The following is a 14,940-nucleotide window of genomic DNA, read 5'->3' as shown; positions in this document are numbered from 1 at the left end:
ATAATAACATGCAGAGAGATATAATAACACACAGAGATATAATAACACACAGAGATATATAATAACACACAGAGATATATAATAACACACAGAGATATATAATAACATGCAGAGAGATATAATAACATGCAGAGAGATATAATAACATAGAGATATAATAACACGCAGAGAGATATAATAACATGCAGAGATATATAATAACATGCAGAGAGATATAATAACATGCAGAGAGATATAATAACATACAGAGAGATATAATAACATACAGAGAGATATAATAACATGCAGATATATAATAACATACAGAGAGATATAATAACATGCAGAGATATAATAACATACAGAGATATAATAACATGCAGAGAGATATAATAACATGCAGAGATATAATAACATACAGAGAGATATAATAACATGCAGAGCAATACTTTGGTGGCCCTTCTAGCAGTAAAAGTTTTATTTTCATACTTAGGGTACTCACGAATGTGTTAAAATAAAAGTAGTGTAACTGACGGATATGTTACTAGAAAGTGTTGGTATTCCTGGGTCTTAATATAAAGAATAGTGGTCCTTCTGGGTGTAAAAATAAAAAGTAGGAGTACTAACCTAGTAAACCTGCCACTTGTATTTATTTAGCATGAATTAAATGTCTTTCTGTTCATAAATTTGCATGGAAGTCACAAAGCATTCAAAAAGTTACGGTGCGTAAACAAAGTGACAAAAAGAGGAGACCCTCTAGTGGTCAGATGGAAATCCAGGGGGTTAGTTATCGGGTCAGGCCCGTGTAGGAGCAAAGAGCCAGATCCACTAAGTTCTGTTATGTCAGGGCTCATGACGTTACCTAAAACCGTACCGGATGTTATTTTCCCTGAGGCTGACGTGTAACCACAAAGGTAATTATGTGCGAAAAAGCAATGGCCATTCTAATTTATTAGAGAACCCAATGATACCTGCCCAAACACTCCTTAATACAACACGTGAAGAGATACCTGTGAACACAACTGAGATACGTGGGAAATATGCTAATTTGTACATGCAACATATATTAGCTCAAACGTTTGTTATAGTTAACGCACGGCTCTTTCTGGCCGGAAATATCACCTCGCGTTACGTGTTCAGCTTCGAAGATGCACGCTAAGGCATAACTTAGGTTAATGTGCCGCTAACTCACTTAACGGAGCTCTGTGGATCTGGCCCAAAGTGACCCGATGATAGTGACATATCGATCTACCGTTTCGAACAGCACGTCTCCTCAATTTCTTTGGCAAAATATAAATTTGAGCTATGGGGCACGGGACCAAGGACCCCCCCCCCACCCCTCCCCACAGGGTCCAAAGAATATATCAATAGAAAGGTGTGGGGTCCCAGCACTCAAAGAATTTACAGAGAACAAATGACGTGGAATAAAAATATATTGTATTTTCGTATGCGCGTATTTACAGAGAACAAATGACGTGGAATAAAAATATATTGTATTTTCGTATGCGCGTATTTACAGAGAACAAATGACGTGGAATAAAAATATATTGTATTTTCGTACGCGCGTATTTACAGAGAACAAATGACGTGGAATAAAAATATATTGTATTTTCGTATGCGCGTATTTACAAAGGAATAATCGATATAATTCTCAAGTATGGTCACTCGTGATAGAAACACTGTGAAAGGGACACACGTCTCCAGCGTGTAAGGCTGCATCCATAGACACAGCAGCCGTGCGGAGGAGTGCGGAGGCGCGCAGAGGCTGAGGGAAAGCGGGTGCTTCCCCTGGCCTTAGTACGCGCGCCGTCCGGGGGCGTGTCTATGGGCGAGCCACTGACGTCACGGAGCTGGTTCGCCCTCATTGGGCGCCCCATCGCGCGAGAAATCAGTTTTGACTGATTTCACGCGCATCGCGCGCCTCCTCCCGCCCGCACGCTGTATAGACGCGATCACTGCTTTTAGGCACTCTGATCGCTCAGCATGCGGACGCGTCCGCGAGGTCTGCCCCTCAATGGACGCAGAGTAGTAATAGCTAGGATCGCCACAATGTAGAAAGGCAATGTATCTTAGCGGGGAAAAAAAGGTTTGTTTTTAATGTTGCTGCGAAAAACAAGGTAAAAATAAGGGGGTATGTTTATGCAAGATAATGCGAGGGAGGAACTGAGCCTATCCGTTTGGCACAAAGTCAGAGTCACTGTTTATCAGCCAAAAAAAGGCTCATGGATGCTATATAAGAGGTGAACTGTTTAAACAATAAGTGTGTCACAAAGTCTTATGCGAGAAAATTATTTGCAACAAAAAATGTCTAGGAGATGCAGTTGGTGGTGAGCTGAAGTTAATGTGCCGTATGTCTGATGTAGCACTGTGTCTATCCCTCTCGTTCTCCAGCTGCCTCTACCGTGGACCAGGACAGTCGTAAAGTTGCCCACTCCAAGCTGGGAAACTGGCAACAACAGCCTGTAAACGTGTTCTTAGCGTCTAACCGGCCACCCTGCGTGGAGGAGCTTCATCAGGAGGCTGAACTCAATCTGCAGAGTCTTCTTCAAGGTACAAACCTGGGGAGTGTGGCCTCCTCGGACCAACGTGTTAATGGCAGTGACATGTTTGAGGGGTCAGTCATTCCTCCGAGGACACAAGTGTACTATGGCAGTGACATTTATATATATATATATATATATACACACAGACCAACTCCGTTATAGTGCGGTCCTCGGGTGCCACCCAATCCGACCGCGCTATTACCGGGGTCGCACTAATTAAAAAAAAAAAAATGGCAGTCGTGCGCCCGATCGGGAGGAGGGAGGGAAGAGGTGGCCGGCAGCCCCACATGTCCCGCAGTAGCCACCGTAACTTCCCCTAGCAGCCTCTCTTCCCCCAGTAGTCCACACCGATCCCCCCCCACCAGCCACGCTCCGATCAACCCCCCCTGCCAGCCCCGCTCCAAGCAACCCCCCTGCCAGCCCCGCTCTAAGCAACCCCCCCAGCCAGCCCCGCTCCAAGCAACACCCCCAGCCAGCTCCGCTCCGACCCGCCCTCCACGCCAGCTCCGCTCCGACCCCCCTCCGCCAGACTCGCTCCGAGCAACCCCCCAGCCAGCTGCGCTAGCTCCGCTCCGACACCCCCCCTCCTGATACCAGCTCCGCACCGACACCCCCCCTCTCGATGCCAGCTCCGCTCCGACACCCCCCCCCCCCCCCCCGATGCCAGCTCCTCTCCGATCTCAGCAGCCGACACCAAAGGTAGGGAGGGGGAGTGGGAGGGGGGGGGTGTGTGAGTGTGGTGTCCTGTGTGTGCAGTGTCCTGTGTGTGCAGTGTGCTGTGTGAGTGTGTGCCGTGAGCTGTGAGTATGTGCAGTGTGCTGTGAGTGTGTGCAGTGTGTGTGTGCAGTATGCAGTGTGCAGTGTGCAGTGTGTGCTGGTGCGGTGAGTTTGTGTAGTGTGCTGTGAGTGTGTGCAGTATTTTTATTTTTTTTTTAATTCGGGGTCCATGCTCAAACCGCGTTATAGCGGATCGCGTTATAACGGGGTTGAGCTGTATATATATATATATATATATATATATATATATATATATATATATATATATATACACATATATATGTATATATATATATACATACACAGCTCAACCCCGATATAACGCCGTTATATTATCTATCTATATATATATATATATATATATATATATATATATATATATATATATATATATATATATAGATAGTATACAACAAAAGACAGGGGATCCCAATGCTACATCCAATTGACAAAACATATATGGTAATAAGTATAAAGTTAAATACTTCAATAATAATATTTTCTTGGTCATTTAGTTAAACCCTTTGGCCAAATATAAACAAAATAAACAGATTAAACAAATAAAAATTATTTATTGATTTTCAGAAAAGTTGTGCAAATTCTTTGACCTTTGCTACGCAAAATGTTTCCGTTTCCTCTGAAATCAGGCTTTTTCGTGAAAGTTTACATTGCTCAAGAATTTGCGCAACATTTCGTTGTAATCTGTTAACAAATGTCGCACACATTTCTCAAAAATGGCAGTATGTAGAGGCAAACAGTGCACTTCTGTGTGTGCATGCTTTATTTATAGTTTCAGCAGTTTGAGGCGTTACAGAGAAATTAATAATATATATATATTTTTTTATATAGCACTGACAGTGTATCTTATCTCTAATCATGAGCCCACCCTCCAACTTAACCTTTTCATGTTAAAACCACAACTACTATTTTTTCATTTTTTGTGCGATAAAACTGAATGCAATTAATCAGTGTAATACAATATCTTAATTCCAGTTCCTTTTCCCACCCTGCTGGCAGGAAGCAGTTAAGGCCTCTCCCCTCTGTGTAATTATAGAGCGGTGTAGAAACGGTTTGAGCTCTCTGTTTACCTGCTTCTCTCTTTTATTTTATAGCCGATTGCTTTGCAGAAGAACACGAAGACCGGTATTTAGACACTAAAGTTACCGGACAGACATTTCGCTATTCTGCGCTCTCTCAATCAGCGACGCTCCCTCCTGAGACCCCCACAAGACATACCCCCAGACGCCTTGAATTTGTCTACCTGGTGAGTTCGCAGTGTGCTATTTCACGGCCTTCAAATCTGACTACACCCCACTTAATAAAATATTTCATTTATGTCCAGTTATAGCTGTGTCTGTTTAATATATCAAAGAGGTTCTAAAGATCCATAAAATAATCCTGTTCAATCAACCCAAGTGATGGACATTATAGTGTCACTCTATGTGCTGCCATGTTCAGTGTTCTGCATCTCTCTGCTATCTGGTTGTCACGTCCTGTGATGTCATTTTTGGCTCTGCCTGTGATGACAGCAGGAGGGGGTGTTTGAAAGTAGCGGGATTTTAATATGAAGTTTCCATGTCATAGGTTTTGTAGCAGAGATGTATCCGCACTGTTAGGCTGCGTCCATAGATATTTCTCCCGCGCGGAGGCGCATGTAGGCCGAGGGAAAGCGGGTGCTGTGGTCGTGTCTATGGGCGTGCCAATGACGTCACGGAGCTGGTTCGCCCTCATTGGGCGAACTGCTCACGTGACCGCCCTATTGCGCGAGAAATCAGTTTTAACTGATTTCTCGCGCATCGCGCGCCTCCACGTACACGCACGCTGCATGTACGCGAACACTGCCCTAAGGCAGTCTGTTTGCTCAGCGTGTGGACGCGTCCGCCACAGTATAGACGCAGCCTTAGAAGTATCTCTGCTACTGGATCATTTAGTGACATTGTATCTTCATGTCATTTGTGGAGAGCTGAAAGAACTGGGACATTACATTGATGTCTAATACCTGGAACTTCCTGTTCATATGCGACATCGGCAACATTGCGACTTCCTGTCCAATTTGTTTTTTATATGTTCAGAACTTCGACATGCTTTTTAATAAACCCAAAATAAACTGTTTACCTTTAACCCTGACTGCTAACTAATATTTGAGACATACTGTAAAGGGACAATATTGATGACCCCATATTATGTCTCGGCAGCCGGCCAATAGAAGGGTGAGCGAAGATGAGACTACCACCGTGGGGGTCAGACCGCGGGAGACATGTCTGAGCTTACCCACCACGCCAGACAAGCAGGTGGCCTGGATTAAAGCCTTCCCGTTCCCCATCCCTGAAGAGAGGCGCTGGCACCAGTCTAACTCCATCCAAACCAACATCGTCCCCATTAATATATCAGGTAAGTCTATGGGCGTAGGATCTTCCCTGCGCTAGAAGATTGTAGTCCCGTCCTCTTGATGGAGCTCATCTCTTCTCCAGGATAAGAAAGCAGCTTCTCGCAGCATTGAATAAAGGTCATTGCCTCTCTCTCTCTCTCTCTCTCATATATTTCCCATCTCTCTCTCTGTCTCGTATCTTTCCCCTCTCTCTCTTCTGTATCTTTCCTCTCTCTCTTTCTTCTGTATCTTTCCAACCTCTCTCTCTCTTCTGTATCTTTCCCCTCTCTCTCTCTCTTCTGTATCTTCCCCCCCCTCTCTCTCTCTTCTGTATCTTCCCCCCCCTCTCTCTCCTGTATCTTTCCCCCCCTCTCTCTCTTCTGTATTCCCCCCCCCTCTCTCTCTTCTGTATCTTTCCCCCCCCTCTCTCTCTCTCTCTCTTCTGTATCTTCCCCCCTCTCTCTCTCCTGTATCTTTCCCCCCCTCTCTCTCTCTTCTGTATTTCCCCCCCCCTCTCTCTCTTCTGTATCTTTCCCCTCTCTCTCTTTCTCTCTCTTCTGTATCTTTCCCCCCTCTCTCTCTCTTCTGTATCTTTCCCCTCTCTCTCCATAAATACCTTTGCCACAGAGGACTGTTAAACAGGATAAACCCTCTCCACCGGTACAGCTAATCTCAAATGCATCAAGGTCTGTTTTAGGGAAGAGGTTTGAATTAGATTTATGAATTCCTTTATCTTTCCTGTCATTGTGGCAAGACAAAATCAAAAAAAGAATAAGATTGGATTTGGAAACTTACACTATTTCCTGAAAGACAGTCCAGACACAATAATTCCTTCAATGAAAAGGCCTTCCTGTTTCTTATTTTCATCCATTACAGCAATTGTTCAGAAGCATCTAAGTTCACAACGAGGAAAGAACCCGATATTGTGTTACTATTTAAACATCATTTAGATATTACATTATTAGAATCCCATTCTTAAACACATTTCCTTTGACCTTGTTTGATGAAAAATGTGTAGAACTACAGTAGTGTCATTATTTTCACTGACCTGTTGATACTTGACCCTTGGGATATCCATGGTAAAATAACGTCCCTGTTGGACCAAAATGACCTAATTACAGTGACAGTTAAAGAGTTAGCCACACTTAGGAGAAAAGTGACCTCATGACAGTGACGTGTGTAAGGCTGCGTCCATGTTCGGGCAGACCGTGCGGAGGCGTGTAACATGGTTTTTTTCTGGAAGCCACAGTTTGGTTATTTTACTAAATACACATATTTCATTAACTATATATATATAGTTACATAGTAGATGAGGTTAAAAAAAGGCATAAGTCCATCAAGTTCAATCTACGCTAAATTTAGACGACAGATACTTTATCCTATATTTGTACTTGCTGTATATTGATCCAGAGGAAGGCAAACAAAAAACCCCAGTGACATACAGTGTACAGTATCATCCAATGATATCTCATAAGGGGAAAAATAAATTCCTTCCTGACTCCAAGAATTGGCAATCAGATTACTCCCTGGATCAACGTCCTTCCCATGTATACTTATTTGGTATATCCCTGTATACCTTTCCCATCTAAAAAGATGTCCAACCTTTTTTTGAACAAATCTATTGTATCTGCCATCACAGTCTCCATGGGTAATGAATTCCACACTGTAACTGCCCTTACTGTAAAGAACCCTTTCCTTTGTTGCTGGTGACATCTCCTTTCTTCCAACCTTAAGGGATGGCCCTGTGTTGTTTGTACTGCCCGTGGGATGAATAGTTCTTTTGATAGCTCCTTGTATTGTCCCTGAATACTGTATATGTGTATATAGTTATCATATCCCCTCTAAGATGCCACATTTCTAATGTAAAGAAATTTAATTTAGCTAGCCTCTCCTCATAATTCAGATTACCCATCCCCTTTATTAATTTGGTGGCTCTTCTCTGCACTCTCTCTAGTTCCATAATGTCCTTTCTAAGGAGTGGTGTCCAACATTGTACTCCATATTCAAGGTGTGGTGTTACTAATGCATTATAAAGGGGCATCATTTTGTTTACTTCCCTTCTATCATTTGCCCGTTTAATGCAAGATAAGTTTGTGATTGTCTTTACAGCAACTGCATGACTTTGGGCACTATTGCTAAGTCTGCTGTCTACAAGTACACTACTGTAAATCCTTCTCCATCAAGAATTCCCCTAATTTATCCCCATTTAATTTGTAAATCGTCTGTTTATTCTTGTTTCCCAAATGCATAACCTTACATGTATCTGTATTGAACCTCATCTGCCATTTACCTGCCCAATTTACCAGTCTATCCAAGTCCTTCTGGAGAGAAATTTTACATCCTGCTCTGATTCTATTACCTCACACAATATAGTGTCATCAGCAAAGATGGAGACTTTGCTCTCTATGCCAACCTCAAGGTCATTAATAAATAAGTTAAAACGCAGGGGTCCCAGTACCGATCCCTGAGGTACTCCATTCACTACTTTAGCCAACCTGATAAAGTTCAAGTTATTACAACCCTCTGTTGTCTATCCTTCAACCTGATTTAAATCTGGCCAATTTGCTTTATTTTGTATACTAACCTCTTGTGTGGAATCGTATCAAAAGCCTTTGCAAAATCTAAGTAGGTCACATCCACTGCATTACCCTGGTCTAAATTCCTACTTACCTCCTCAAAGAAACTAATAAGGTTAGTTTGGCATGACCTATCCTTCATAAATCAATGCTGACTATTACTAATAATTTTGTTTTCCATGAGTTATTCCTGAATATTATCCCGTAATAAACCTTCAAGTAGCTTCCCCACTATTGATGTCAGGCGTACAGGTCTGTAATTCCCCGGTTGTGATCTAGCTCCCTTTTTAAATATAGGCACCACATCTGCTTTACGCCAATCTTGTGGTACGGAGCCTGTGGAAATTGAGTCCTTGAATATTAAATATAATGGTTTGGCTATTACTGAACTTAACTCCTTGAGAACTCTTGGATGTATACTATCGGGCCAGGTGCTTTATTTACTTTTATTTTATCGAGCTGCCTATGAACTTCTTCCTCAGTTAAACAATTGCTCGTTAATATAAAGGTTGTGGCTTCCTCCTGTGGCACTAATATTGCAATTGATTCTTCCCTGGAAACACAGAGGCAAATAATTTATTTAATACCTCTGCTTTTTCCTTATCTGCAATAATCTGCTTGCCCATCTCACACTGCCAGGGTCTTATATTCTCTTTTCTAATTTTTTTGTTATTAAAGTACTTAAATACCTTTTTAGCGTTGATCTTACTTTAAATTACAATCCTTTTTTCATTATCCATTTTTGCTAATTTGATTGCTGTTTTGCAACTTTTGTTACATTCCTTATAATTCTGATACGATGCCTCCGTCCCTTCTGACGTTAAGAATCTAAACGCCTTCCTCTTCTTGTCCATTTCTTCCCCTACCTGTTTATTTAGCCACATTGGTTTAGATTTGTTTCTTTTATATTTATTACCCAAGGGTATACCCTGATAAGTGTGCTTTTCTAACAATGTGTTAAAGACTGCCCATTTATATGTATATATGATTTTATATGCACAAGTGCATAATCCTCCAAGGACCAAAATGACCCAATGGCAGTGATCTGTTTACAGGATAAGTCTGGGTGGCTGACACCTCCTCCCTTGGCCTCTCCCGCCTCACCTTGAATGGACTCAGATAGCACCCACTCAACAACTGCTATCCCCCAGCTCGCTCAGCAAAAGTGTCACCCCCCTCGGTTTACTGAGGTTAACACAGTGATCTAAAAAAAATGCCTGGAGTAGACATAACATAAGGCTATCTGAAATATGAAATAAAACCAAGGATTTAATAGGCAGAGCTCGAAATACCCACTCGTCCACTCCCCCGGGACAAGTGGATAATTGGAGGTGGCTGGTAGAGCTGAAAGACAGCAGCTGCTGCAGACCCTTTTTGGAAGCAAAGCTCTGAATCACTGCTCTGCTTCCCAAGTTTGTGCCCCACAATGCTCCGCGGATAGCTTTGCAAGCCAGTGTAGGGGTGTGACTTCAGGAACTAGAGCGGTGATTAACAGTTCTTCCGAAGAGGTTCTGCAGCAGCTGTGGTCTTTCCTTCATCGGCCCCGAGTGGCCTCCCAAGGTGGACCAGTGCAAGTAAATAACATTTTTCGAGGCCTGCTATTAGGGTCTGAAGTTTTACAGTAAACAAGTAAATGGATAGACTGGAGGGTGGAGGGGGACAAGTGGTTATTGTCTTATCAAATTCTATGTTTATATTGTTCCAACACATTGCTCCACTGCATCAATGCTATGTTGATATGAATCATTGGTTGATATCACTAATGGACCACGTCATGCGAGGACTATGGCATAATCCCGTTGTGATGCCGCCTGTTTCTTTTCCAATGCAGGAGAACTTTTTGACAAACATGCAAACTCCCGTCACTCCTTGTTCAACACAGAGACCGCAGTAAACCCGAAGACCACTCTAAGACGTAGAAGGACCATAATCGGGTTCTCTCATCATCCGCCGCAGGATCAAGGAGACAGTAAGAGCTGTGCAGTTGAGCCAAGCACCAAACAGACCACATCAGGTTATTATCCATTGGTGCTGTATATGAGATCCCTGTTCTAGATGCAATGGAAGGCCCATCGTCTATCAATCAATGATATAGATTGTTTTTTTTTTAACAAGAGTTTTTTAATGTAGAGATGTCAAGGGTCAAAGCCAGTGGGGTTCCAAAAATGATATATATATATATATATGAGTGTGGTTCCCTTTGTACGCTTATTTACTAAAGATCCCTTCCCCAAGCTGTCGAATATGGGGTCTGTTTTCAACTGTTTTTCTCTTTGCTCACTCTTTGTTTAAACTGTGTTTTATTCCGAAAAAAGTGAGCCTAAAACCTAAATGAATATGACTGCTAATCACGTCCCACAGTGTGACAGTGCAGAATCTCAAAGGCGTAGATCCACAGAAGTGCGATACATTTTTAGTGTTACGTTATCGCCATTTTACGTATCGTTATCCGTGACGCGTATAACCCGAAGGCCCATTGCGTTACGATGTCCTCGCTTTTACCTGAAAAATAGCGGATCGATACCTTTTAACGCCGCTTTCTTTACTCCTGTGCAAATCATATGGTAATGAGCAGTTTACCTAACAGCGGAGATCCTCAGACCTCCGTGCATGTGAGCGCACGGTAATAACGCTACGAAGTTTTGCACCTTCCAAAAGCTGCCGTCACTCACATCTAGACCCTGATTGTCATTGAGGTTTTTTTGGGGTGGAATAGCCTAAAAGCAATGTAATGAGTGTAGGACTTAACCCTTTCATTCCGAAAAGTTATGTGTCATACAAAGATGAATATTAGTGATCATATAAATATCATAAGCTATAGTATGGTTTTTAGTGATTAAAATGATATGTGTGTGTGAACTAATATGGTATATTATGTAATAATGACTGTATTAACTATGGGTGTACAATAATGTATACCCATACATATCTCAACAAAATGAATGAATATTTTTTGATTAATGTACAATTAAAATAACTGAAGAAAGTGTTCAAATTAGTGATGTACCGAGTACCAGGAAATTACCCGGTACTCGGCTTACCCGGCACTTTTCCTGATACCCGGAAATTACCCGGACCTGGCACCGGTTTAGAACCGGCGCCAGGTAACTTCTGTTTTTGCTCTGCTAACACTTACCTGCAGCCGGCGGCAGAGGGTGAGGAGGACCACGGCGACATTGTGGGAGCAGCAGCAGACATCCTGGTGGCGGTGGCAGCCGAGGATGTCCTTGTTTAGCTGGCGGGAGCAGCGGAACACAATTCACAGCTGATGCCGGTAGGAGCTGGGGAACATGTGACCGGAGCAGGAGCGTTACTATTGAACAGCCGGGGAGGAGCTGGCTGACCAATAGTAACTCTCCTGCTCCGATCACATGTTCCCCGGCTCCCAACGGCACCGGCTTTCATAGGATGTGTTCCGCTGCTCCCACCGGCTCAACAAGGACATCCTCTGCTGCCACCGCCACCAGGATGTCTGCTGCTGCGCCCAGAATGTCGCCGTGGTCCTCCTCACCCTCCACAGCGGTCTTCCTCTCTTCCTCACCCTCTGCCGCCAGCTGCATGTAAGCTATAACTATCCGGCCGGGTACCAGGCCCCCAAATTTCCCCAGATACCCGGTACCCGGCAATATTCAGGACCCGGTTCAACACTAGTTAAAATGTTCAATTTCTCAATATTTTTTTCAAGATTTGCAATAGCTTTTGGTGAAGCACACAAGGAATGCGTTATTAGCGCATTAGTTAATAACGGGCATTCAAGTTTGACCAATGGGTATGTGTAGAGTATTGGAAAACGCGTCTCGGAGACATGGAAATCTCAGTTACTAGTGCTAGTATTTTGACTAACGGCCGTTATTTTTGTATCTCATTAGCTTTGAGGATACCCGTTTATAAAACAAAAATAACGTCCATTCCCAATTTATGTAACGTGCATTATTAGCGCAGAAACAACGGATTTCTGTGGATCTACCCCAAACAGAGGAGCAGACACTCTACTGCAGGCTTTGGGCCTTTAAAAATAGAAATTAAATCAAACACAGCTAGAAGATGAAAATAACATTTGGTTGGTAATCTTCTTTAAAGATCGAGATCGATTTCAAGATAGGATTTTTTTTTTTTTAAATGCACCTTTGTATATGTAGGATTAAGTGATACTTTCTTCTCTTTCACAGGCAATACCAATGGTCTAACATGCAATGAGCAGCCTCCCCCTACAGCAGAGACACCCTCTACTAAACCTGTAGCAGAGACATCCCATGGGAGACACCCCGGAGGTAGAGCAGCTACCCCGCATCCTCAGCAGCTACCATTAAAAAAGACCTTTAGTGACCTTGGACATATTTTGCAATCGGGGCTCTCTCAATCACCGAGTGGCATGGACAGCGCTGGCGTAATGTACACCAGCCCCCCGTGTAATGGAGCAAAGGAGTCTGTTACCTCTCCCACCTGGCAGGGAAGCTCATTCAACTATATGACTCCGTCAAGTCCTTTGGCAACCAAGCAGAAACATGGCAGTGAAACCATGAAACGTCCAACCATGGCCATGGCCTCTCCTGGAGTCTGTAAAGGTGGAGTTGGAGGTTCCTGTAGGCTAAGGAAAGAAAACACAACAAGGGGCAGTGGAAGCAGCATGTTTGCTACCGCTGCTCTTACATTACCCACTGTTGCCCACCCAAGGGAAGAGGAATCCAAAGGTGTCTTCCTGTCTGGTCAACCGGGGGGAAAGAACTCATCGAATCTGCCAACACCCTCCAGGGAGTGCACATTCCGCGAGAGGTCATTGTCAATGCCTACAGACTCAGGTTCCCTGTCTTCGGTGGATATCACCTACACGGAGAACAGGCGAGGTAGTGGGGACTATGCCCTGAACTATCCTAGCGGGAGCTCTGAGGAAAGCACCAGCACAGAGAATGTATCCGTTTCAGCCGAGCAAGAGAGCCTGCAGGAACGGAGGAGATCGCGAAGTATCTCCCTGAGGAAGCCGAAGAAGAAGCCATCCCCTCCTGCACGCAGCGTTTCCTTGATCAAGGATGGAAGTGTCCAGAAATTAGAGCCAGTAGCCACTGTGCCAAAGGATCAAAGGCCAAAAAGCCTTTGTATTGCCTTTGATAGCCAAGGCCACAGTTATATTCAAACAGCCATGCAAGGTAATGCTACCATGCCAACAGCAAAAGATATGAACAGCATGCGTTGCTCCCACAGCTGGTATCTCAGTGATTGCAAATCTAATGATCATTACAGGTCATTGTCCAGCTCCAGCACAGCGACAGGTACAACTGTGATAGAGTGCATGAAGACAGAGGGAAGCTCAGAGTCACTGACCTCTCCGTCCAACTCCAGGGCCACAACGCCCTCTCAGGTTTCTACGGAGGCGGACTCGAAGATCTCGTCTCCTGGAAGACCTCCTGGCTTGATGTCACCATCAAGTGGTTACTCCAGCCAGTCGGAGACTCCGACCGCTGTTCCAACATCACTGATTCTAGGGCACTCCCCTTATCAAACCAATAAGGTGAGGCCCATGGTTCCCGAGAGGAAGTCTTCACTGCCGGCCGTCTCACCCATCGAGAGAAGCCCTAATGTTCGACAGCCTTTTGATTTACCAATAACACCCCCCACACATCTGGACCTAACTGGGCTGAGAAAGTCTTCCAAGGGCAAAGTAAGGCCCAGCAGGAACAATTCTGAGTCAACATTTGGCACTAAGTTAAGTCAGAAGACTAGCCCGGTGCAGCCCACAATGCCCATGGTCACTCAGTCAGATCTGAGGTCCATTCGCTTGCGCTCAGTCAGTAAATCGGAGCCAGAAGACAACTTGGATGGTATCGATCACCTGGATGAACTGTCTGATGAAGCTTTTCCTTTGCCAGAAAAAAAGATGAAGCCTCCAGTAGCAGAGAAACCCCCAGTTTCCAGAAGACCCCCCAATCTTACTTACAGGCCCTCTGGTGTCACACCGGAGTCCCCAGCGATGTCCCCCACATCTCCTGGAAGATCCATACGAGACCAGACATCCCCCCAAGACTCCTACATGGTGATTGGAACGATCAGACACAAGAAGACTTGCAATGCAGAAGCTACCATGGAGTTATCTGCTTTCTTAGAACCCTCACTCCCTCCCGAATGTCGTTTTCGTGGAGCCCCTTCAGGGGTCAGAAGAGTCTCTCAAAGCAGCGTGGATGAAGAAGAGCTCTACAAGGGGAAGCAGCTCCCGGAAAGAATCACCCTACAGAGCTTACATTATGTAGATAAAAAAAGAGTTAAGGTCCCACCACCTATTCCAAAAAAGCCCAGCGTGTTGTACTTGCCCGTCGCCAGCCCCCCTCTCCCAAACCTGGGGCCATCTTCTTCTGAACAACGATTATCTCCCAGCCTCGTCATCACTATGGATGCTGGCGCCGGCTCCTTCCTGGATATTAACGAGTTCCAAAGATGTGACTCAGAAGGAATCATCTACACTACCCACCTGGTATCTGGTGGCACCCCAACAGGTCGGTGACATTTAAGGGACTGTTCATTGAGGTGTGAGAAAATCAGTAGAGATGTAAAGCGTGTTCTTGCATTAAAAAAGAATGACATATGCAGAAATAGCACTGCTTTAAAGAAAACCTCATTGGTGTGCGATTTTCGTGGCAAAAGTTGTCTGTTTGTAAAACAATGTGACATAAGGGGGTCAGGTTCATAAAGGTGTGTTATAAATAAT

General features: G+C 44.1%; 1 protein-coding gene and 1 long non-coding RNA gene across 5 annotated transcripts in view; one reads left to right on the top strand and one right to left on the bottom strand.

Annotated features, from left to right (window-relative positions):
- Positions 1 to 14,940, bottom strand: part of LOC142467366 (uncharacterized) — a 73,106-nt gene that overhangs the window by 37,301 nt on the left and 20,865 nt on the right. The window contains exon 3 of the long non-coding RNA XR_012788380.1: positions 6,463 to 6,560. This is a non-coding gene — a long non-coding RNA (uncharacterized LOC142467366). The remainder of the gene's footprint in view (positions 1 to 6,462; positions 6,561 to 14,940) is intronic.
- Positions 1 to 14,940, top strand: part of NHSL2 (NHS like 2) — a 94,550-nt gene that overhangs the window by 72,718 nt on the left and 6,892 nt on the right. For all 4 annotated transcript variants that reach the window (XM_075572972.1, XM_075572974.1, XM_075572975.1 and 1 more), the window contains exons 2-6: positions 2,371 to 2,529; positions 4,412 to 4,563; positions 5,495 to 5,690; positions 10,075 to 10,257; positions 12,413 to 14,728. In XM_075572972.1, the coding sequence (XP_075429087.1) occupies positions 2,371 to 2,529; positions 4,412 to 4,563; positions 5,495 to 5,690; positions 10,075 to 10,257; positions 12,413 to 14,728 (3,006 nt within the window). The remainder of the gene's footprint in view (positions 1 to 2,370; positions 2,530 to 4,411; positions 4,564 to 5,494; positions 5,691 to 10,074; positions 10,258 to 12,412; positions 14,729 to 14,940) is intronic.

This window comes from Ascaphus truei, chromosome 16, assembly GCF_040206685.1.
Source record: "Ascaphus truei isolate aAscTru1 chromosome 16, aAscTru1.hap1, whole genome shotgun sequence".
Classification (NCBI taxonomy): Eukaryota; Metazoa; Chordata; class Amphibia; order Anura; family Ascaphidae; genus Ascaphus; species Ascaphus truei.
This window is presented reverse-complemented; position numbering and strand designations above follow the sequence as displayed.